Source organism: Bos javanicus, chromosome 4, assembly GCF_032452875.1.
Source record: "Bos javanicus breed banteng chromosome 4, ARS-OSU_banteng_1.0, whole genome shotgun sequence".
Taxonomy (NCBI): domain Eukaryota; kingdom Metazoa; phylum Chordata; class Mammalia; order Artiodactyla; family Bovidae; genus Bos; species Bos javanicus.
The window spans coordinates 78,269,436-78,293,596 of record NC_083871.1 but is presented as its reverse complement, the minus strand read 5'-3'; the positions used below and the strand labels follow the sequence as shown (position 1 = coordinate 78,293,596).

Genomic DNA, 24,161 nt, shown 5'->3' with positions numbered 1-24,161 from the left:
TATAGTTGATTTACAATGTTGTATTAGTTTCAGGTGTACAGCAAAGTGACTCAGTTACATATATAAATATATTCATTCTTTTTTATATTCTTTTCTCATATTGAATAGAATTCCCACAGGTCCTTGTTGGTTATCTTTTTTTTTTTTTTTTTGGCCACACTGCATATGGGATCTTAGTTCCGTGACCAGGGATTGAACCTGGGGCCCATAGAAATGAAAGTACCAAGTCCTTTCCACTGGACAACCAGGGAATTCCCTGGTTATCTGTCTTATATATAGTAGTGTCTGTGTGTTCATTCCAAGCTCCTGATACTTCCCTCCCTCCACCATACATATCCTATTTGGTAACCATAAGTTTGTTTTCGATATTTGTAAGTCTGTTTCAGAACAGACTTATTTTGAACATAAGTTCATTTGTATCACTTAAAAAAAAAATTAGCGTCCACATATGAGTGATATCATATGAATTATATAGATGTTAACTAAAACTAATTTGTAATGGAAATTAGAAGCACCACATGGTGGGCATAGACGTCATCATTGCTGTTTGCCAAATATTTTTGTTCTGTATCACCCAGACATGTGGTAACATCATACCTCCTCTTCTCTGTGGGTGGCTGGGGTGTGTGTCTAGCTGTGATGAAGACTTGGGTTTGAAAGTGAGCACTTATTTACAAGAGAAAGACCCTCCAGAGTTCTCTTTCCTTCTGTCACTGTGGCTGGCAATGTTTGAGAGCATGTCCACTCCATCAGCCTGGCTCCCTGAGTGACTAATGAGCAGTTTCCTTTGCCAGCCACAGAACCAGTGTGAGCAAGGAACAAAGCTTTGCTGCTGTAAGTCACTGAGACTTGGAATTTGGTCATTACTTCACTGTGCCTCAGCCCATCCTGACTGATATTAACATTGGCATACCTGATATACTAATATTTAACCTCTAAAATTAAAAATCAACTAAAGTAAAAAAGATTACTGTTAGGAATTAATCAGAATGGAAGAAAATAAATATATTTCAGCTGTTTCACAACGCTTGATTAAGGATACTGTAATGTGTCATCAAGACCTCCCCCACCCCAGATAGTCTGAACTGGGTTAAGAAAGCATTTACCTTTTTCTCCTTTTCTACACTTTCTGGCCAAGACATCCATCTTCTGACATTCACAGTCTTCCTTCAATTGTTGCTGCTCTTATTTTAAAAGTCCTACAGTATGCTGAATAAAAAATGAATAGTGTAGAATAAAATGAAAAAGATCTGCTTTCTCCCCCTCTGCCACCCCCAGGAGCTCACATACCCTCAAGGCATTTTCTCTGCAATTCAAAGTACAAATGGGTTCCCACTCTTCACATTTTTCTTCACATCTTGCCTTTTTTCACTTAATATGTCACATGTCATTTCATTTCAGAGAATATTTATTTACCTATTTCTTTTTAATGCCAGCAGAGTTCTGCATTTCAAAGATTTACCATCCTTCATTTAGCTGGCTTCCTATTGCTAGATATTTTTTACATTTTTCCAGCCTTTTATGATGGTTAATAATGCTCATTTAACATACTTATACAAAACATAATTTTGAACACTCATGCAAGTTAATCCAGAAGGAAAAGTCCTAGAAGTATAATTCTGGGTTAAAGGGAATTTGTAATTTAAATGCCAATAAATATTATCACAAACTCAGAACAATTATACTAAATAAATTTGTGCACTGTTAAGAAAGTTCTAGGAACCACAACAGGTTTCCCAACGTGGGGATCTAGCAAAGGGACTGAGAAACCCCAGGGACTTTGACTTCGGAGGCCAGTGGGATTTGATTACATAACTTCCACAGGACTGGGGAAACAGACTCTTGGAGGGCACAAACAAAATCTTGTGCGCACCAAGACCCAGGAGAAAGGAGCAGTGATCCCACAAGAGACTGACCCAGACTTACCTGTGAGTGTCCAGGAGTCTCTAGCAGAGGTGTGGGTTGGCAGTGGCCTGCTACAGGGTCAGGGGCACTGAGTGCAGCAGTGCATGAAGGGGACCTTCTGAAGGAGGTTGCCATTATCTTCATTACCTCCACCATAGTTTGGTCTCAGGTCAAACAACAGGGAGGGAACACAGCCCTGCCCAAGGACAGAAAATTGGACTAAAGATTTACTGAGCATTTTCCCATCCATCAGAACAAGACCCAAGTTCCCCCATAGTCAGTTTCTCCATCCAGGAAGCTTCCAGAAGCCTCTTATCCTTATCCATCAGAGGGCAGACAGAATGAAAACCACAATCACAAAAAGACTAGTCAAACTGATAACATGGACCACAGCCTTGTCTAACTCAATGAAACTATGAAATATGCCACATAAGGCCACCCAAGACAGACGGGTCATGGTGGAGAGTTCTGACAAAATGTGGTCCACAGGAGAAGACAATGGCAGACTACTTCCATATTCTTGCCTTGAGAACCCCATGAACAGTATTAAAAGGCAAAAAGATATGACACTGAAAGATGAACTCCTGGCCCATGTCAGTAGGTGCCCAATATGCTACAGGAGAAGAGTGGAGAAATAACACCAGAAAGAATGAATAGACAGAGCCAAAGCGAAAACAATGCCCAGTTGTGGATGTGACTGAATAGACAGAGCCAAAGCGAAAACAACGCCCAGTTGTGGATGTGACTGGTGATGAAAGTAAAGTCCAATGCGGTAAAGAACAATATTGCATAGGAACCTGGAATGTTAGGTCCATGAATCAAGGTAAATTGGAAGTGGTCAAACAAGAGATGGCAAGAGTGAACATTGACATTTTAGGAATCATGAACTAAAATGGACTGGAATGGGCAAATTTAACTCAAGATGACCATTATATCTACTACTATGGGAAAGAATCCTTTAAAAGAAATGGAGTAGCCCTCATAGTCAACAAAAGAATCCAAAATGCAGTACTTGGGTGCAATCTCAAAAATGACAGAATGATCTCTGTTCATTTCCAAGGCAAACCATTCAAAATCACAGTAATCCAAGTCTCTGTCCCAACCAGTAGTGCTGAAGAAGCTGAACAGTTCTATGAAGACCTTCAAGACCTTCTAGAACTAACACCCAAAAAAGATGTCCTTTTCATCATAGGGGACTGGAATGCAAAAGTAGGGAGTCAAGAGATACCTGGAATAACAGGCAAATTTGGCCTTGGAGAACAAAATGAAGCAGGGCAAAGGCTAATGGAGTTTTGTCAAGAAAATGCACTGGTCATAGCAAACACCCTCTTCCAACAACACAAGAGAAGACTCTAAACATGGATATCACCAGATGGTCAATTCCAAAATCAGATTGATTATATTCTTTGCAACCAAAGATGGAGAAGCTCTATACAGTCAGCAAAATTAAGACCAGGAGCCCATCTGTGGCTCAGATCGTGAACTCCTTATTGCAAAAGTCAGACTTAAATTGAAGAAAGTAGGGAAAACCACTAGACCATTCATGTATTACCTAAAATCAAATCCCTTACAATTATACAGTGAAAGTGACAAATAGATTCAAGGGATTAGATCTGATAGACAGAGTGCCTGAAGGACTATGGATGGAGGTTAATGACATTATACAGGAGGCAGTGATCAAGAACATCCCCAAGAAAAAGAAATGCAAAAAAGCAAGATGGTTTTCTGAGGAGGCCTTACAAATAACTGAGAAAAGAAGAGAAGCAAAAGACAAAGGAGAAAAGGAAAAATAAAGCCATTTGAATGCAGAGTTCAGAAAAATCACACAGAGAGATAAAAAAGCCTTCCTCAGTGATCAATGCTAAGAAATAAAGGGAAACAATAGAATGGGAAAGACTAGAGCTCTCTTCAAGAAAATAGAGATACCAAGGGAATATTTCATGCAAAGATGGGCACAATAAAGGACAGAGATGGTATGGACCTAACAGAAGCAGATATTAAGAAGAGATGGCAAGAATACACAGAGGAACTATACAAAAAAGATCTTCATGACCCAGATAATCACAATGGTGTGATCACTTATCTAAAGCCAGACATCCTGGAATGCAAACTCAAGTGGGCCTTAGGAAGCATCACTACAAACAAAGCTAGTGGAGGTGATGGAATTCCAGCAGAACCATTTCAAATCCTAAAAGATGATGCTGTGAAAGTGCTACACTCAATATGCCAGCAAATTTGGAAAATTCAGCAGTGGCCATGGACTGGAAAAGGTCAGTTTTCATTCAATCTCAAAGAAAGGCAATGCCCAAGAATGGTCAAGCTACTGCACAATTGCACTCATCTCACACGCTAGTAAAGTAATGCTCAAACTTCTCCAAGCCAGGCTTCAACAGTACATGAACCGTGAACTTCCAGATGTTCAAGCTGGTTTTAGTAAAGGCAGAAGAACCAGAGATCAAATTGCCAACATCCACTGGATCATTGAAAAAGCAAGAGAGTTCTAGAAAAATATCTACTTCTGCTTTACTGACTATGCCAAAGCCTTTGACTGTGTGGATCACAACAGACTGTGGAAAGTTCTTAAAGAGATGGGAATACCAGACCACCTGACCTGCCTCCTGAGAAATCTGTATGTAGGTCAAGAAGCAACAGTAAGAACTGATCATGGAACAACAAACTGGTTTCAAATAGGAAAAGGAGTACGTCAAGGTTGTATACTGTCACCCTGCTTATTTAACATATATGCAGAGTACATCATACAAAATGCTGGGCTGGATGAAGCACAAGCTGGAATCAAGATTGCCGGGAGAAATATCAATAACCTCAGATATGCAGATGACATATGGCAGAAAGCGAAGAAGAACTAAAGAGCCTCTTGATGAAAGTGAAAGAGGAAAGTGAAAAAGTTGACTTAAAATTCAACATTCAAAAAACTAAGATCATGGCATCCAGTTCAATCACTTCATGGCAAATACATGGGGAAACAATGGGAACAGTGGCAGACTTTATTTTGGGGGGCTCCAAAATCACTGCAGATGGTGACTGCAGCCTTGAAATTAAAAGACGCTTGCTCCTTGGAAGAAAAGCTATGACCAACCTAAACAATGTATTAAAAAAGCAGAGACATTACTTTGCCAATAAAGGTCCATCTAGTCAAATCTATGGTTTTTCCAGTAGTCATGTATGGATGTGAAAGTTGGACCATAAAGAAAGCTGAGCACCGAAGAATTGATAACTTGAACTGTGGTGTTGGAGAAGACTCTTGAGAGTTCCTTGGACTGCAAGGAGATCCAACTTGTCCATCATAAATGAAATCAGTCTTGAATATTCATTGGAAGGACTGATGTTGAAGCTGAAACTCCAACACTTTGGCCACCTGATGTGAAGAACTAACTTATTGGAAAAGAGCCTGATGCTGGGAAAGATTGAAGGCAGGAGGAGAAGGGGACGACAGAGGATGAAATGGTTGGCTGGCATCAGCAGTTTGATGGACATGAGTTCAAGCAAGTTTCAGGAGTTGGTGATGGACAGGGAAGCCTGGTGTGCTGAAGTCCATGGTGTCGTAAAGAATCAGACATGACTGAGCAACTGAACAGAACTGAAATATTACCAATTTCCTTACCAAGGGTTGAAACAACGTGCATTTCCATCAATACAGAGTAAGAGTTCTTATCTCTTCCCACTGACCAGAAGGCAGTGTATGATCAAACTTTAAAAAATCTCTGCCATTATCATCATGGAAAAAAAAAATGTTATGGTGTTGATTCCAAGTACATTTCCCTAATTGTAGGTGAGTTTTGCTTGTTCTTTCTGAAGCTATGTTGATAACTTCAGTCAAGTATGGTGAGGCCTGGGTAGCATTCTTTCCCTTTATGGTTGATTTTATTATTTGAATGTCAGAGAATAACCTTATTTTTAGGGAATTCCATTGCGGTCCAGTGATTAAGACTCAGAGATTCTATGGCCCTGGGCACAGGTTTGATCCTTGATCAGAGAACTAATATCCTGCAATCCAAATGGCCAAAAAGGAAAGAAAAGAACCTTATTCTTAAGCACTGAGGAGGTATCTCATTGTGGCCATTATTCACTTCTGGGATAAACAGAGTTTACAACATTTCTAAAACCTTGAGATAGGTGGATACACTTAGGTTGGCAAGTAGAGAGAGAGGGAAAGTTTGCTGTGGGGGTGTTTGACAATGACATCATTCAAAGCAGATGGACTGGGGATTGGCCACCCCTCACACCTCACAGGTAATTGATGTCATGTGTTTTTTCATTGCAGCAATTCAGCTTTGTGTCCTTGCCCACTGATGTGCTGGAAATTGAGGTGAAGGACAAGTTTGCCAAGAGCCGCCCCATCATCAAGCGCTTTTTGGGAAAGCTGTCAATGCCCGTTCAAAGACTCCTGGAAAGACATGCCATAGGGTAAACCTTGACCAAGAGCTCTGAATCACTAGGCATCAGCCAGCAGGCCAGGCCCAAGAAAGGCAACAATACAGCCTCATAGAGACTCAAACTGAAATACTGGTGCTGTATTTCCCTGGCTTCTCCCATTACTACGTTGTTCAAGCTATGAGATTTTATTAAACAGGCCCTTCTTTTTCCCCTAGTTTGTTTACCTCTGATTACTTACGCAGAACAGTAAAAATTTCTAAGATGCTAGTGAAAGAAGGCCTTACTGCAGCATTTTTTTCTGTACAGATAGAAATTAAAATTTGTTTTACCACGAAGGATATCATTTCATTCACATGCCTGTCTTGTGTGTAGGATTTAATCATTTGTGACATTTCCATAAAAAGATGAAATACTGGGTTACTAGACTAGAGTGCCTTAAAAAAACGCTAGTATTTATAGAAAATGCTAGATAAGATGTGTAAAAATTTAAAAGCATGAATCCTTATGGATTAACCACAATTATGCTGCTCACACAGTTGTATATGACCTGCATTTTGTATCTTCTATATTCATGTCCATTCAGTGTTCTTGGGACTTTCCTGGTGATCCAGTGGTTTACATTCCACACTCCCAATGCAAGGGGGCCCAGTTTTAATCCCTGATCAGGGAACTAATATCCTGCATGCCATGCAATGCGGTCAAAAAATAAAGTAAGTAAATAAATAATATTCAGGGTTCTCATTAACCTCTGACCAGATAAAAATCCTTGTACATAATATGCATTTCTATAGGTAACAGCAACTATATTTGAAAACATGTAAAGCTGTATGTGGTTCTCTGGTCATGGATATGCCTCAGTGCAACACTTAGAATGATACAAGGACATGTAATCAGAGCCTTATAGCAGAGAGCTGACATTTACGAGGCTACAGTTGTGTGTCAAACAAGATGTTTGCATTTTCCACTAAAACAAGAATATACATAAAGAACATAAAGCTCTCCATGGCACATAGGGACTAAATGATTCCAAACTGTTCATTTTTAAAATAGCAAACTGTATGCCTTTTAAAATAAAGGCTGCTCGGAAGGTGCCCTTGATTCCTTTGCCTGTAACATCCCAGCCCTCAGCCATCTGCCTTTTACTGTCTCTCTCCTCAAGTCCTCTACTCTCACCCGCCTCAGCTTCATATTGGAAATATCACCGCTGCCTGGAACTCTTTACGTAGTTAAAGAACTCTTTGCCAGTCTCATGCCCCAACTGGTACAAGCTATTTAAAGGCAGGGGTATGCATTACATGCTATGTATCACCTGCAGCACTTTTTTACATTGCAGGGGCTCACGAAATATTTGTTGATAAAGTGGTCTCACTATCTGATATTGTCTTTAGGCCTCCTCTGATTCCAACTAGGTTTGGGGTTCAGGATCTCTTTCTTATGGTCATAGTAGACCTACTTCATAATATTGACCAAAGCCCTTGTCAATATTTTAGCTCATTCTAATTTTCCTGCATGTAATGCTTTATTTAATGGACTTCCTAGAAACTCCAAATATGAAACCAGGGCTTACCAAAGAGAAATGCTAAGTCAGTGAACCCCTGGGATATATGTTGTTTCACGGTGCTGGTGTTTTCTAGGAAAAACATTGAAACACTATTAGCCAGTGATTTACCTTTTTATTTGAATGTCACAAATGAATAAATGGGATGAATACATAATTATCTAAGTACCAACTGGTTTTGGAATATGTCTTTGTTATTACTGGGTAGAATGGATTTGTTCATTTCTGAATATCCCAGAGTAGTTGCTCTTCCTATTTAGGCCAAGGGAGGGTACCTTGTATTCTGCTGAATCTGCATTGTTGATGAAACTATAATAGCAAACTATCAGATTGATTTCTCTCTGGATAATTGTCTTCCTAGTAATTAAAAATTGCCTTGGGTGAGCAAAGGGAGTGGTGCCAGGGTCCAGGGTAGAGTTTCAGAGTCTCTCTGTGGGACCCTGGAGTTGGTGTAATTGGAAGTCACAGGCCAGTGGACCCAAGCCCACAAGTCTTGCTTTGCTCTGCTCTGCAGCAGGTCTCTTTCTGAAGCAGTCCACAGGGTCTCTGGGCATCAGGATTACATCCTTCCATAGATAGATAGATAGCGGTAAGTAGCTAGCTAGCTAGATTATTACAAGACAAGCATCTGCTGCTGGCCCTGTCCATAATTAAGGGCTTATTTGGAAAATGTCAGCCTGCACAGGAAAAGCAAGCAAAGGATATCCATGTCTTTTTTTTTCTTCTTCTTCTTTTCTCTAAAACACAAGTTGGCAAACTCTCTGTAAGGGGCCAGATAGTAAATATTTCAGGCTGTGTAAGCCATATGGCTTCTGTCCCAACTACTCAGCTCAGCAACTGTAGCATGAAAGCGGCCCAGACAAGAAGTAAACTGACAAGCATGACTGCATTCCAATAAAACTTTTATTTGCGGAAACAAATTAGAATTTCGTATCATTGTTACATGTCACAAAATGCTACTCTTCTACTGCACTTTTTCTAACCATTTAGAAATGTAAAAAGCCCATAGCATTATGAAAGCAAGTGATGGGCCAGATTTGGCCCACGGACTGTAGTTTACTGATCCCTGTCTTAGATTATTCAATAAGGATTTTATTGAAGTTTTCATTGCTGTTGAGCAAGTGTACTTTCCCATCTTTTCCTTAGGACCATCTTGTATCGTCCTGAGCAGACATCACCTCCTAATATCAGGGCCTCCCTGGGCTTGGGTGCCTCACCTGCTGGCATAGTGTGTGGTCTTTAGGAGAACAGGTATTTACCAGATCTGTGATGATGCTTATTTCCTTCTAGGGACAGGGTGGTCAGCTACACCCTTGGCCGTAGGCTTCCAACAGATCACGTGAGTGGACAGCTGCAATTCCGATTTGAGATCACTTCCTCCATCCACCCAGGTATTTCGGCATGTATTTCATGTGTTGTCCTAGCCTAGTGTCATAGATGGTTCCTTTCTCCAAAATATAATAACCATGGTTCTCTCCAGACATGTCCTAGGTTTTGTGGTTCTCTACCTGTCTTCTCCATTTGAGGCCCAGAAGCCAGTGATCTGTTCTGCAAGCCAGGTTGCTACCCTCCTTTTTATCTTTATTTTTTGGTGGTGCCACATGACTCATGGGATCTCAGTTCCCTGACCAGGGATTGAACCCGGGCCCCTGCAGTGGAAGCACGGAGCCCTAACCACTGAACTGCCAGGGAAGTCCCTGTGGTCCCCTTGATTGACAGGCTCCTCTTCGTTCCAGTGACCTAAAGGTAGAGGGTTAGACAGTGGAGTGGGGATTGACAAAGAGGTCAACATGGGTACGGAGCCATGTCTAACTTAACATTTTACTCCCAATACCCTGGTGGCTCAGAGAGTAAAGAATCTGTCTGCAATGTGAGAAACCCGGGTTCAATCCCTGGGTCAGGAAGATCCCTTGGAGAAGGGAATGGCTACCCACTCCAGTATTCTTGCCTGGAGAATTCCATGGATAGAGGAGCCTGGTGGGCTATACAGTCCAGGGGGTCCCAAAGAGTCGGACATGACTGACAACTAACACAACCCATACCCACACAGGACTTAATCAATAGATGTTGAATCACTGCATACATGAATGAATGAATGAATGTGATACATGTCACATTGTCAAACTGTGATTACTCAGTGGATTTTTACAATCTCACAGGAAAAATGAATATTTTAAATTGGACAGAAAACTTTTGAATCATCCTGTGTTCAGTTTTTCAAGCCAAAACGTATTTCCAAATAAGATTGACGAGATGCCTCATAATCCCACTCCGACTCTTCTCTGGCAGCCCCCTCACAGGTAGAGATCATGCCGAGAGTTGTGAGTTGCCACTTTATTGGCAACACATTTATGAGTTTCCAGTAAAGCTAATAAGGCTTTTGAGAAGCAGGGTCTGGAGTTTATCACTGCCCCCTTGTCAAACAAACTGAGCATTTCTGTGCCCAGTCTACAAAGCAGATTGTAAGGAAACACTTGACTGTTTCATCCTTTCACATCCAGCCCTTCCTCATCCTGAAAATAAAACTGATTCTTCCTTTAGTGTAGCAGTAAGAATAGCTTTACAGTGCACCAGAGAGATTGCTTTTCTTCAATGAGTGGATAGCACACGGGCTTGAATTGGGAATCCACATCTGGCAGGGATCCAGTAGAGCAACTGGGGGAAGGCAGAGGTGAACCATGGTTGCTGCTCCATGAATGGGTGCTTGGTATGCAGACCTGGTTTATTTTCCCACTTCATTATTCTCCAGATGTTGGGAGGCTTCCGCTCTGAGCCACTGAATGACTGTGGTTGCCCCCTTTCCTTCTCTCTGGTCACCTAAGAACCCCATTCTGCCACACTGGGGGACTCAGCCATAGGAAACACTCTGAACTAGTATAATTAGCCCTGCCTGAAGCCAACAAGGAACTGTAAACCCCACCTCTCATCTCTGAGGTCTTCCGAATAACAGACATTATTGAGCACCTACTTTGTGCCCAGAACAGGGGTAGCACTAGGATTTGGGCATTTTGACCAAAAACTGAAGTCCCTTGAAACAGAATTGTCAAATACATCGTGATTGCATAAGGAGAACCATTTCTTACAGAATGGGTTTTAGCAGAGCTTTGGTCCATGGGAAATGCTCATCAACCCCTCCATGCAATATCCTAAGGCAGAAATCCCTAAGATGCTCACACATCCTCGGGAGTAGACTAACACTGCTGTGACATTTTCTTCTTGTCCACAGATGATGAGGAGATTTCCCTGAGTACCGAGCCTGAGTCTGCGGAAATTCAGGACAGCCCCATGAATAACCTGGTGGCAAGCAGCTGTGGGGAGCCCCCGTGTGATGCACCAGAGCCCTCAGGGACCCCAAAGCCTGAGCAGCCAAGCCAGGGCAGCACTGTGGGCCCTCCAGAGATCGAGGGCCTGGAGCTTACCAGTCTGGTTGAGGCAGCGGCAGGTACCACCGAGGCAGGAGATGATGATGGCATAGTCTCTGTGGGGCCTGAGGGGGCTGGGGAGCTGCTGGCCCCTGGGCCAGAGGACACAGAGCCCGCCCTAAGTGCAGAAGAACTGGCCGAGCGGCTGGACCTGGGAGGGGAGGTGGCCCTCCCGGGGCTGCTGGAGGACGGTCAAGCTCCGAGCAGCCCTGGGGAGCCGGTGGCTGAGGAAAGGGCCACAGAGAGTCGGGCTGGGGGACAGGAGGAGGAGAAGGAGCAGATGGAGGAGGAAGAGGGGGACGTGTCTGCCCTGGGGCAGGGGGAGGACAGGCTGCACCTGCGGGCCTCGGTGAAGAGGAAAACCAGGCCGTGCTCCCTGCCTGTGTCCGAGCTGGAGACGGTGATCGCGTCCGCTTGCGGTGAGCCGGAGACGCCGCGGACCCACTACATCCGCATCCACACGCTGCTGCACAGCCTGCCCTCGGCGCAGGGCGGCAGCGCGGACGACGACGACGACGGTGCCGAGGAGGAGGCCACCCTCAAGGATGCCTCGGAGAAGGACGCGCTCAGTGAGATGGACACGGTCGCCGCGGAGCCTCCTCCCCTGGAAGAGGATGGAGAGGCCCCCGAGGGGGCCACTCCAGGCACGGCTCCCCTCGGCCACTCGGGCTTGGCCAACGGCTCAGCCCCAGATGGCGACGCGCTCCCCAGCACGGGGAGCGAGAGCGACTCCAGCCCGCGGCAGGGTGGAGACCACAGCTGCTGCGACGCATCCTGCTGCAGCCCCTCCTGCTACAGCTCCTCGTGCTACAGCAGCTCCTGCTACAGCGCCTCCTGCTACAGCCCCTCCTGCTACAACGGCAGTAGGTTTGCCAGCCACACCCGCTTCTCCTCTGTGGACAGTGCCAAGATCTCCGAGAGCACGGTCTTCTCCTCGCAGGACGACGAGGAGGAGGAGAACAGCGCCTTCGAGTCAGTGCCCGACTCAGTGCAGAGCCCAGAGCTGGACCAGGAGTCGGCCAACGGTGCAGGGCCATGGCAAGACGAGCTGGCCGCCCCCGATGGGAGCATGGCCAGAACCATGGAAGGTCTGGAGTCCCCCGTGGCAGGGCCGAGCAGTCGGAGAGAAGGTTAGACCTCACACCCCATCAGAGTGAGAATAGGACCACCACGAGGGGGACGCAGGTCTCACCAACATGGTTTAAAACCAAGAGGGAGAGGATCAGTCCCAAATAAGGGTGCTGCAGTGGCCACGTGTGCCTGTCTTGTACTTATATGTGTGCATGTGTATATGTGTATGTCAGTATTCCAGACTGTGGGTAGCTGACACCCCACCACCGCTCAGATACACCCCAGGAATGACAACTAGTTGGATGTGAGCGTGTACTTGTATGTGTGCCTCTCTGTTTTAACTAATCACTGATTATAGGGTACATATTACCCTCCAGTCTTGACAGCAGCAAGAGCATCAAAGTTAGTATCAAATGATATGAGCAGAAAATGATCAACATTAAGTGGGTAATATGTCAATATCTGCTGACTCCCCACAACTTACGAAGATTAGCAATAAATGTTAATATAAGTGGAAGAACATTGATATTACCTGTTTTAGAATTTAACCTGTGTACATATGAATATGTATAGCCTACATTTATGTGTCATGATTTCTGTCTACTTGATTCTGTTATTGTTGTTGGTTTTGTTTTGTGTTGTTTTGTGGGATTGGGGAGCTATTTTGGCTAATGCAAAGGAAGGATACCATGAATGTGTAAAGCACTTTGTCTCGAGTAAGATTCTAATCCAACAGGTGCCCTTTTTAGTTTAAAAATGTATTCTGTGTCCTAACCAAAGACCTGTCTTCTTAGTCATGCCTGTGGAAGCATATATAAAGTTAACTTGCATTTCCTAATCCAGAATTGGGAACCACCTGCCAGTCAAGTGACAGTGACATTAAGGGAAATAACTTAAAAGTCACATGATAATATGAAATATTTCAGCTGTTTTAAAAGCGAAAAATATAGATTCTGCTATTTTGCTGTTCTAATTTGTTTAAATTAGCCTCCAAACAACATGCAGTGGTATTGTCTCTAGATTGTAAGCTCATCAAGGGCCAGAATTCATATCTTCTTTACGTCTGCTAAGCAAATGCCTGGCACCTGCAAATTTTTATAGGAACGTACGTGAGTGTAAAAGAAATAATCTTAAGTACTTAAAAGTACCCAATTCTACATTTTGGAGAAAGAAGGGGTGAGGGAAAGTGGCACATAGGGTAAGGAGAAGCCCAAGGAAACTGGTAACAAAGAAACACAGGAAGAAAACCAGAGTGCCATACAGTAAAGCATAGTGACATACCGCACAATATGGAAAAGCACCCGTGAGTATGAGAATGGGGTGGACAATCCCTTTCTTTAATAGGGAGGTTTTGAGTCTCCTCTTTGTTCTAGGTCAGATGCTATGTGTGGACGGCACTCAATAATTACAATAGAATTAAAAATAAGTATATCATAAGGCAATTTGGGGATATACCTATATGAGGGCACAACTGGGAGCTACCAGAGATGTTTCAGACCAAAGTTGGAAAAACTTTTTTCATAAAGGTCCAGATACTACACATTTTAAGCTTTGTAGGTCAAGACACAAAACCAAAGCAACTCTTCTCATCAAAGGTGTGTTTTTTAAGAAAGAAAAAAACATTTTTACCTTTAGAAGTATAATAACCATCTTTACCCAGAGCCACAGAGCTACAAGGCTGAATTTATAGTCTGTCAGTCTGTTGTAGCCAATGGGTATATTTGGACCCATGTCTCCAATGATAGGAGACAGTCCACACATGGGTAATTGAAACTTGACTCAGTATACATTGATATTTAAAAAAAGATATTACCCATGCCTTTGAAGGTCTAACAGTCCAGCAGTGGGGAACCCATCCCCTTTACCAAAAGGATGAAAAAGTTTTTCAGGGCCAGAGTGGAAGTCTATGTTTCTAAAGAAATTTCTAGATTCCTGAAATTTTTTGCAGGTTGTAAACTCCAAAAAAGTTAAGAACATATGCTTCACTATAGTGATTACTGGGAGCAAAACGAGGATTCCTGGGAAGGACTGTTGATTTCCTGAAGGCTGTACCTATGCTGGCACATGACTTCTACAGCCAGTTCTTCTCTCCCGTGGTAGGGAGTCCCCCGGGTTAATGAAGTCCAAGTGGTGGATCTGTCCCCACTCACCACCAATCAGCACCCACTCAGAAGAAACACGTATGCCTGATTATACGCACATGTGCCCTCTTCTCCCCTCACTGTGACTTTGCAGATTGCAAATTCTTTCCTGAGGTTAGCCGAGGATGGTGTACTATACCCACAGCCACGCAGGTGCATCTGCAGCAGTTTGTGGAGATGTCTTCTTCATCTACTTTGTGTTTCTTTTCCCTCCACGTGTGCCTCTTTTTTTAACTTCAACATAAAATGGGTTTTAAAAACCTTCAGATCAAATGAAAAAAAAAAAAAAGTAACATAATGCAATTATGGGCAGCTTCCCAGGTGGTTCAGGGGTAAAGAATCTGCCTGCCAAGCAGGAGAGGTGGGTTCGATCCCTGGGTTGGGAACATCCCCTGGAGAAGGAAATGGCAATCCACTCCAGTATTCTTGCTTGGAAAATCCCACAGACAGAGGAACCCAGCAGGCTACAGTCGATGGTGTCACAAAGAGTCGGACACGACTGAGCGACTAAACAACAACAACAATAATAATGTGATTATGAGCTCAACCCTGGCATCAGGCTCCCCTGGGTTTATCTTCAGTCTCCCCACTTCCCAGCCATGACGCCTTAGCCAAGTTACCTAACTGCTTCAAACCTCACGTGTAAACTGGGTGCAAAGTGGAACATACCCTAAAGGGGTTGGAAGGATTAACTGAGATGATTCCTATGAAGTGCTCAGCCTCTGAGTGAGGGTTCTTCCAGGTAGATGAGCAGCAAGGCTCCCTTTTAAATTGGAATACATTTCCTTCTCAGAAGTTCTAGCAGGTCTGACCCTTGCTTTGTATTTGAGGTGAGGGGGATGGTGCGGAGCTGCGGCCTCGTGCAGAACAGAAGTGGCTTGCTTCCTCTTGCTTCCATTCCGTTGGCTGAGATGCATCAGTCACATCATTGCATTTGCTTGGGGTTCACGGGAAGGTGGGGTCAGCTCCATTAACCCGGCAAGCAACACTATTATGTTTCCACTAGCTTGGAGGAGTAATTAACCTGATTGGTTGAATTAATTACAACAAGGTAAGTCTCTCTTTTTTTTTTAACAACTAAATTTAAAACACAGCAGCTGGTGACATAACAACTGTACCATTGTTTTTCTCTTTTTTTTTTTTTTTTTTCAGTTTCTGACATTAAGCACATATAAATACGAACATGAGTGTTATATCCACTAAACACAGAGCCCAGCTTTGAAACAGGAGTCAGTTTGCAAGGCTGGCATGAGGGAGGGGCACCGTCCTTGACTTTCCTTAGTCTCTGAGGACCCCAGGGGTGTAAGTCACACACTAGAGATTGCACAAGAAATGATGCTATATATTTAACATTTAAAAGGACCCTTTGTTTCTGAATACATTCCTGTTTTTGTTTTCCAGTTAGCTCAAGGAGTTAAATGGCTAAATTCACGTAATTTCCTTCCTAATTAACTTCTGCTTATGTTTTTAAGTCAGTTCTATAGATCTAGAACAGAAAGAAATAATCATCCTTTCCATGTATGGACACTCTGAGAAATATTTTTGAAATTTGAGCTCCCACAAAGATCTTAAACACTGGTTTTCACAGTTCCTCTCTTTCGGACCGCGGAATAATGGAACACTTGAGATTTGCATCAGCCGTGGAAGGACAAAAGAAGGAGAAGCCTGACCTTTGTCCTTTGGCCAATAGGGGCTATTGTGAGAAATCCAGGTTGGGGTACAATGGGGGTTACCAGTCTGAGGGCTGGCTCATGGCCTCAACTTTTCTAGCTCCTCACAGATCAAGAGCAATTGACTCTGATTATGTGACCCAAACTGCTGGTACTGGAGGCCCCTCTACATGCAGTGTTACCAAGATCTGAAGACATCATGAAATAGGAACTCCATTTTAAAACACTATTCAGTTCATCATAGGTCTGCCTGACAGTAATATTAGCTGTGTCTATGATAATTGGGCCATGCATTCTGTGGATATGTTTATTTCTAAAATTTCTCCATGTCTGTCTTTCTGCCTCCCTCTATCCCACTTCCATGTTTCAAGTTCTCCTGTCTCAGTCTTCCTGCCTCTTACCTACTTCCTTCGTCTCTTGTCTTTTCTCTTTCCAGAACACCCTGGTTTGTCTGCTTCTTCCTCAGAATAACTTGAAACAATCACAAAATCCCATAGGTCCTTGGCTCCCCAGCCCAGCCCCTAGGTTTCATGCAATAAGAATTTATCTTCTTGGCCCATCAGTTCCTTAACCCCATCTTGAAATGGCAGCAGCTAAGAGTCTCATTCCAAACACAAAATCTGAAAGACAGCCTCTTGGCAGCCCTCAGATGAAATCTATCAGAAAAAGGAGCTGTCATTTTGCACAGTCCCAAAAATGTATGGGACCTTATAAATGCTGTTCTTCCCTCCAACAGGCCTGTTTCTTTTCCTGGGCTAACCTCAGGCTCTGCTCATTTTCTTCTAGGTCCCTTTCTGATGCCACCTTCCCCTCAAGAAAATTCAGGTCCCCAATCCTACCTGTTGGTCTGGTATGATACAAATCAGAACCATGAAATGTTTGACTATTTGAGTTAAAAAAAAAAAAAATAGTTCCCTCTCATCACTCATTCATGAATGGTTCTGAATGTCACAAACTGACAAAGAACCAAAAAATCGATTGCCCACTCTTTGGGGTTTTTTCTTGCAGTAATTTGTTTTACAGACATGCTTTTTTGATGACGTTGCCACAGCAATGAATGAATCTGAATATCTTGACTATCTTGTCCGTAGGTGAATGTCCTATACTCCATAATTCCCAGCCAGTAAGCCAGCTTCCTTCCTTGAGGCCTGAACATCATCACTACCCAACAATCGATGAGCCTCTTCCACCAAGTAAGCTTTAGTTTTGAAAATCTGTGTCTTAATTCTTCCTATCAAATCTAAGCAGGTCAGTATGAACTTTGTATATAAACATCCAAACTCTTCCCCCACTCTGTACCTTACAGTGTGATCAAAAACCATTATGGCGCCTACCATAAAAGTTGTTTGGTTGGTTTTTTTGTCAGATGGTTTCAGGATGTGATCTCAAATAGATAACCCAGTATTTTCAGTAGCCCTCAACTTCTGAAATGGAGAGCATTTCATCACAAGACTTGACTAGTCCTTGCAAGCTGTTCATGACCCTTATTTCACAAATTTTACTATTTTATATTCAAAAGTTTTCAGTTCAAGATGGGGTAATCCTGTTATTCTCCATGGGACCATTTATGGTTCAAGCATCTCCACATAATAAAACATTTCAACTTGCATTTTCCTTACTCTAAATTGTACCCATATGTGACAGACGCAAATTTTTTCTACAGTTCTTAGAGGTTTCCGTGCAAAACATCATCTTTAGGGGTAGAATTCAATCACAATCTCCTGGTAACTGTAATGAGTAATTAATAATTATCTAGCTGGTTATTTGAACTTGGAAAAATCACTTAATCTCTCAGAGACTCAGTTTTCTTATTTGTAAAATTTTAATGTTTTTGTCTGCTAAGTGCTAGATTTGGACTAGATAGTCTCTAGATGTTGTCCCAATGTAATTTGCCCTTATAATATTCCATTATTATGTTTGTAAGAAGGAACTGACACCCCAGATATTATATTCACTTAGCATCACATATGTTCATGAATTCTAGAACATCCCTGTTTTGGTTTCAACTCATTTTTCAAGCAAAGATAATCTTTAAAATTTGATAAATTTTACAACTGCAGAATCTTTCCAGGATGCAAGGAATCAGTGTTTCTTTACATTTTTTTGCCTGTGCTTACATTAACCCATTACAGTTTTGAAAGAAGAAAGACTTATTCTTTAATTCATCTTTTCTTGACAATATGATATATTTAACATCTACACCAGTCTTCTCCTATTCAGTTGTAATTTATCAGTGATAAAACAGTGTTTTTAATATGTGGACCAATTTAAAGGAACACTATATTTGTTGGGAGAAACCAAGATAGGCATTATGTCCTTTACCTTTGATGCCTAATTTCTTTCTTTATACTTTGACTTATGGATATTCCATAAATGTCACTAGAGATACTTCTGACTTAGAAAAATACCTATAACATTTTCTCTCCAAGAAAGGAACATTTTCTCCACATCAAAAAACCTATCAGTGAGTGTGCACATGAATTGACCTTCAATCCATGCAAGAGTAATAACTAGTTATACATACAGATATTATAAATGAGTATAATATATTCTGTTTTAAAGAATTGCTTTATATAAGCTGCTTTTGATAGTGAAAATAAATTTCTTCCAGATAGGTTTCAATTTTCTGTCCATGTAACACTGGAAAATATTAGAAAAGTTGGTAGTGAAGCTAACAGCTAAATTTTCTTAAATAATTTCACGTGGTACGTGGATGAATTCATCCCTGATAGTTTTTCATTGGATAAATATTTATTGAACACTTATCCTGTGTGAGGCAGTATTTTAGGTAAGGCAAACAGGTGAAGATCCCTGCCCTCAAGGAGCTTACAGTCTATATTGGCAGAGACAGATAATAAAGAATTTAAAAAAATAAATTAAGAAATAATGCAGTGCATTAGAAGGTATTAAGTGCTGTGAAAAAGCAAAAGCAGAACAGGGGAAGGAGAATCTGGAGTGTATATTGATGGCCAATTTGCCACTTTAAATAGGGTGGCCGGGTACACTTTATTGACAAGGCAACATTTGAAGCTAGACTTAAAGATGGTAAGAGAGTTATCCACCCAAGTATTGGGAAGGAAGAACTTTCTGAGCAAATAGAACAGCCTGCCTTGTGGGCTTGAGAAACAGCAAGAAGGTCAGTGTGTCTGGAGCAGATTTAGGAAGTGAGGAAACAGCAGGTAAAGAGATCTATCGGGGGCCCAGATCACTCACATAGGACTTTGTAGACCACTTAAGGGTTTGGCTTTTACTCTGGATGAAAGTTTTCTGAGCAGAGACTTGACATTGTCTGACTTAGGACTTAAAAGCTTTTCTGTGTTGACATTAAATTGTGAGGAAAAAAAATAGAAGCCTGAGACCCAGCATAAGGTTCTTGCAGGTGAGAAACAGTGGTAGTTTGGGCCAGCAGGGAGCAGAGGAGGTGAAGAGAAGTGGTCAGATTCTGGACAGATATTTTGTGGATAGATTTGCTGACAGATTGGATATGATGTATGAAATAAAGAGAAGGGTCAAGAATGACCTCAAGAGTTTTAACCTGGATTTAACTTTGACAGAAAGGGAAGGCTGCAGATAGAGCAGGTTTGGGTAGGGAAGAGCTGAAATTTGGTTTTGATCATGTTATATTTGAAATGTCATCCAGGTATTGATGTCAAGAAGGCAGTGAGATGTGACAGAAGTTCAAGAGAAAGGCCCAGACTATAAACATGATATTGCACTTGTTAATGTGAAAGTAAAATTTATAGGTTTTATGAGTATAATAATTAAAATAGGATACATTATTAGGCTCTACGTTGTCCTTAGACTTCATGGAAAATATGTAGTATAATATATGACAGATCCCTCAGTCACAAATGAATGGACGCACATGAATGACTACTATACCAAGGTCATCCATTAAGGTATCCTTTTCAGGAGTCTGTTTTGGTATCACAAAGCCAAGTGAATTGGACATGCTGAGGCTGAAGTTCCATTCAGAAATTTTCTCTTAATGCAATATGGTTTATACAGTATTTGAAAGTAAATTCTTTACAAAGCAACCCAGAAAACCCCACTTATAATCTCTAATTATGCTTAGCTATTATTTTCTGAATATTTATGAGAGGTTTAATTAGCCCTCTGCCTTCCACATGTTTAATATATTAAGAAGAGGGCCTGTCTGGCTTGACATTCTTTTCTGTAGGCGATTTGGAAATACTGAAACTCATAGAAATGATCATTATCATTGCACCATACTTCAGTCCTTTTACTTGGAGAATCCATGAGACTGGAGTCTTGTCTTTGAAGGAATCCTTCCTTTACTATGGGGCATCTGGAGGGCAGGGATGTATGTTAGTCAGCAATGTATCCTCAGGATCTGGCCGGATCTCTAGTTCATAGTGAGTAAAAGGAGGTGCTTGTTCAAGTGAATGAAGTAGCATGATACTCCTCAAGGGTTAACACTCATTCTTTGTTGGATGACAGTCATGTTGGGTTCAAAAAAAAAAAAGCCCAATTGCTGCTAGTTTGGGAATCACTGAAAATTTTTAATGTTTGGCTTGCAATTAATTACTCAATAGTTACACAAATACACAATTCCATCAATGAGCTAATTAACATTTACAACCAACAGTTGAGGCTGAATCATCTAGTAGTCAAATTTAATCAAAACCTTCTAGAATATATTTATACAGCCTGACTATATTTTTTTTCAATTTGTCTTATAAGCTGAATTTGATATTTTCTGGTATTTTAGATTTCCTTGGGCGTTATTTGGCAGCCCCTCAGGTAAATGTCAAACATAAGCCATAATGTTCACAAACAGATAAACCATGCACACATCAAACCGTAACTAAACCAAATGTATTTTTTCATTTTGAAAACAATTGAGAGTTGCTATGTCATTACCTGAATGATACTTTTTTCAACAGAATTGTTAAATATCTGACCTACTCCCAAAAGCTATGGCTTTTCTCATTTAAAAGGCTGAATAGCTTTCCTCATTTGCAGTCATTTTTGCATTTTATTCTTTAGTGTAACTCATTTTTCAGCATAACTTTATCATGAAGCTGTTATTTCCACCGTATTTTTACATGTGGACTCTAAAAGCTTTGCCCATCTCTGGTACAGCAGACATTAAGCTCGTCTTCGTTAAGCTCAGGTGTGTACATGTGAGTCCCAGCTCTCTCCGTTTTAAGGATTTTTTCATCCTATCACCCCAGTCCAGCCCCTACGTATATCATGGACTGTATCATCTGCGCTTCTACCTTTTAGTTGGTTGCTGGTGTTTAAATTTGAGAAGTAAAGAATTTATCTTTATCTTGGGCTCCCTCTACTGTTTGGGATGGTTATTTATCAACAAAGAGATACTTAAAAAGCTTGATGCTAGTTAATAGTCATGATTGGTTTTGTTTTGGTCAAGAAATATTTGGCAGCCACAGATAGGTTGAACATAAACTATGAATTCACAACTTATCAAAGGATGGTTTGAATTTAGTTTCTAAGGGTCAAATCTTTCCATTCTTTCTCTCAAGAGGCAATCACTTAAGGCTGTGACGTATGAGATATTATAGGAAGCTGCACCTACATGCAGTATTTTAGAACTGTAGTCAAACCTGGGTTTAAGAGGAGCCGTTATTCCCTCCTAACCAGCCATCTTCCATCAGATTTAACAAAGAAAGGACTTTTTTCAGCATCACTGTCAGCTCTCGCTGGAGGACATTCCTATCTTCCAGCTGTCACTTGGTAGCCAAGAAAATTGGCAAGATGGAATTTTTTAAAGAAGGAAATAAGTATTTGACTTTGTCTTTAGAAATTGTTAGAATTTTATCATAGGTCCTATTCGAGGAACCCCAGTTACTGTCTCAAATGGTCCGGGAGAGAATCAGAGTCCTGTAGGCTCTTTCCTGGCACACCAACTCCATGCCAATGCCTCAGAGGTCACGCAGGTGCTCTGGGCAGTTCTTGGTCTTCAGCAAGTCACCAGCAGTGAGTTCTACCTGCAGAAGACCTGGAAGTGCTTATCTGTTTCACATGGATCCGTAGTTTGTCCTTGATTTTTCTTTTTGCCTTTTTATCACGCGCTAGACTGGGAAGCTCGCATTGACAGCCACGGGCGGGTCTTTTATGTGGACCACGTGAACCGCACAACCACCTGGCAGCGTCCCACAGCAGCAGCCACCCCCGACGGGATGCGGAGATCTGGATCCATCCAGCAGATGGAGCAGCTCAACAGGCGGTGGGTGACCAGCATGCAGCGAGCCCCTAGAAACCGTGAAAGGGGAAGGGCGATTCATGAAATTCCCTCTTAGACTTTTCTTCTCAGATTGTATGAGGAAACTGCAAAGTAATTAACCAACTCATAGTTAGTACTTGGAAAGCTAAATTTATAATTCAGCAGCAGGACATCAGCTAAGCCTGAGTGTCATTTAAAGATGGGGAGTCCTCTGTATACCTTGATGACCCAGGCTCAAACCCAGATGTTCTTACCCAGGGGCTCATGGACCACCCCCCACCCAGGTATTCACTGAGGGTGTCAGTGTTCCAGGAACCGTTCAGAAACTGTAAGCAAATTATACACGGATGCACATTTTTCTGCCAGACATTCATATCTGTCATAAGAATCTCAAACAGGTCTGGAACACAAACAGTTTGGAAACAGTTTGAAAACATTCCAAGGATAGGTTTAACAGAATACTAAAAGCTGCCTGGAAAAAAAGCTGTCTCATAAATTGCTATATTCATGCCTACTCCAGTCCCATAATTGCTACATACTCAGAAATATACATTCTTAAACAGCTTTCATCATAGAAAATGAAATATTTAAAAATACTTTTTGAGAATTGTTTTGTCTAAAACATAGGCCCTTTACTAGTTTTTAGTATGTAAAGATGTCATTTTGTTTTCAGCATGCAAACAAAACCCTCAATAGCGTCTGTCCCATGTTGTAAGCTAGTACGAGCATCATACTCAACATCTTGCTCCTATAAGATCAGGGCAGTGGCTCTTGGATATTTTTAGTAGCCAGGAGTGCAAACTGCAGGCTCAACTTTGTTTATAACCACCTGATGTCTTGCTAGTGTGAAGTAAAGGAGAAAGGTGGAGAAGGACGAGAAAGAATAAATAATTGGACTTGGGGGACACAGGTCTGGATAACAAATATTCCTTGAAAGTTAACTCTATACTACAGAAAAAAAATGGACAATTTAATACTATTAAAAATAAACAGAAAAAAAAAGTTGAACTTCTAGTTACTGCTGTTGTAGACAGCATGCGTTAGTCGCTCAGTCATGTCCGACTCTTTGTGACCCCATGGACTGCTCTGTCCATAGGATTCTCAAAGCAAGAATATTGGAGTGGGTTGCCATTTCCTTCTCCATGTTGTAGGCAGAGGAGGATGCTTTAGGTGAAAATCACGAGGATTCTTTTATCACATGAGCATTTGGAAGACACTTGCTTTCCATTTTTCCCCATCAATATCTGAGTGTCATTAATAAGAACCATAAAGCATTTTCATTGGCAGCATATTTCTCTAGTTATTCCCACAGAAAGAAATCATATTACAAGGAAGAACATATTGTATATAAATGTACCAAAAGCCATGGGAGTGTCCTTTCATGGTGTTTGCAACTAAAAATGCAGGGAACACAACAAGCTCATTTTACATATAGATCATGTTCAGATGCCACAGACAGAAATGGCCTCAAGATCTATCTTGCCAGACAGATAAGTTGAACATATTTATCAGACTAAGAAACAGGGAGAGTACCATCAGGTTGTATCTATGAGAGGTCCAGTTGAAACACTAAAACAAAACATAAGCAGAGGTAAACACCTTGACTCATGACATAAAAATACTTGGAAGTTTGTTCACGATGTTCAGATTGTATAATATAAAAATGAAGCCAAATCCATCCTTAACCAGGCCTCTAGAGAAGTGTACAGGCTTTGGTGTATAAAGCCCTGTGCCCTCCAGTGGAGCTGAACATGCTGAAAAAGGCCAGACTTTGATGAACATGAAGCT

At 41.7% G+C, this 24,161-nt stretch overlaps 1 protein-coding gene across 3 annotated transcripts in view; it reads left to right on the top strand.

Moving 5' to 3' along the window:
• The window catches only part of HECW1 (HECT, C2 and WW domain containing E3 ubiquitin protein ligase 1), a 481,612-nt gene that overhangs the window by 342,625 nt on the left and 114,826 nt on the right, over positions 1–24,161 (top strand). For all 3 annotated transcript variants that reach the window (XM_061414477.1, XM_061414476.1, XM_061414478.1), the window contains exons 7-11: positions 6,188–6,330; positions 9,149–9,249; positions 11,085–12,410; positions 17,254–17,355; positions 22,226–22,376. In XM_061414477.1, the coding sequence (XP_061270461.1) occupies positions 6,188–6,330; positions 9,149–9,249; positions 11,085–12,410; positions 17,254–17,355; positions 22,226–22,376 (1,823 nt within the window). The remainder of the gene's footprint in view (positions 1–6,187; positions 6,331–9,148; positions 9,250–11,084; positions 12,411–17,253; positions 17,356–22,225; positions 22,377–24,161) is intronic.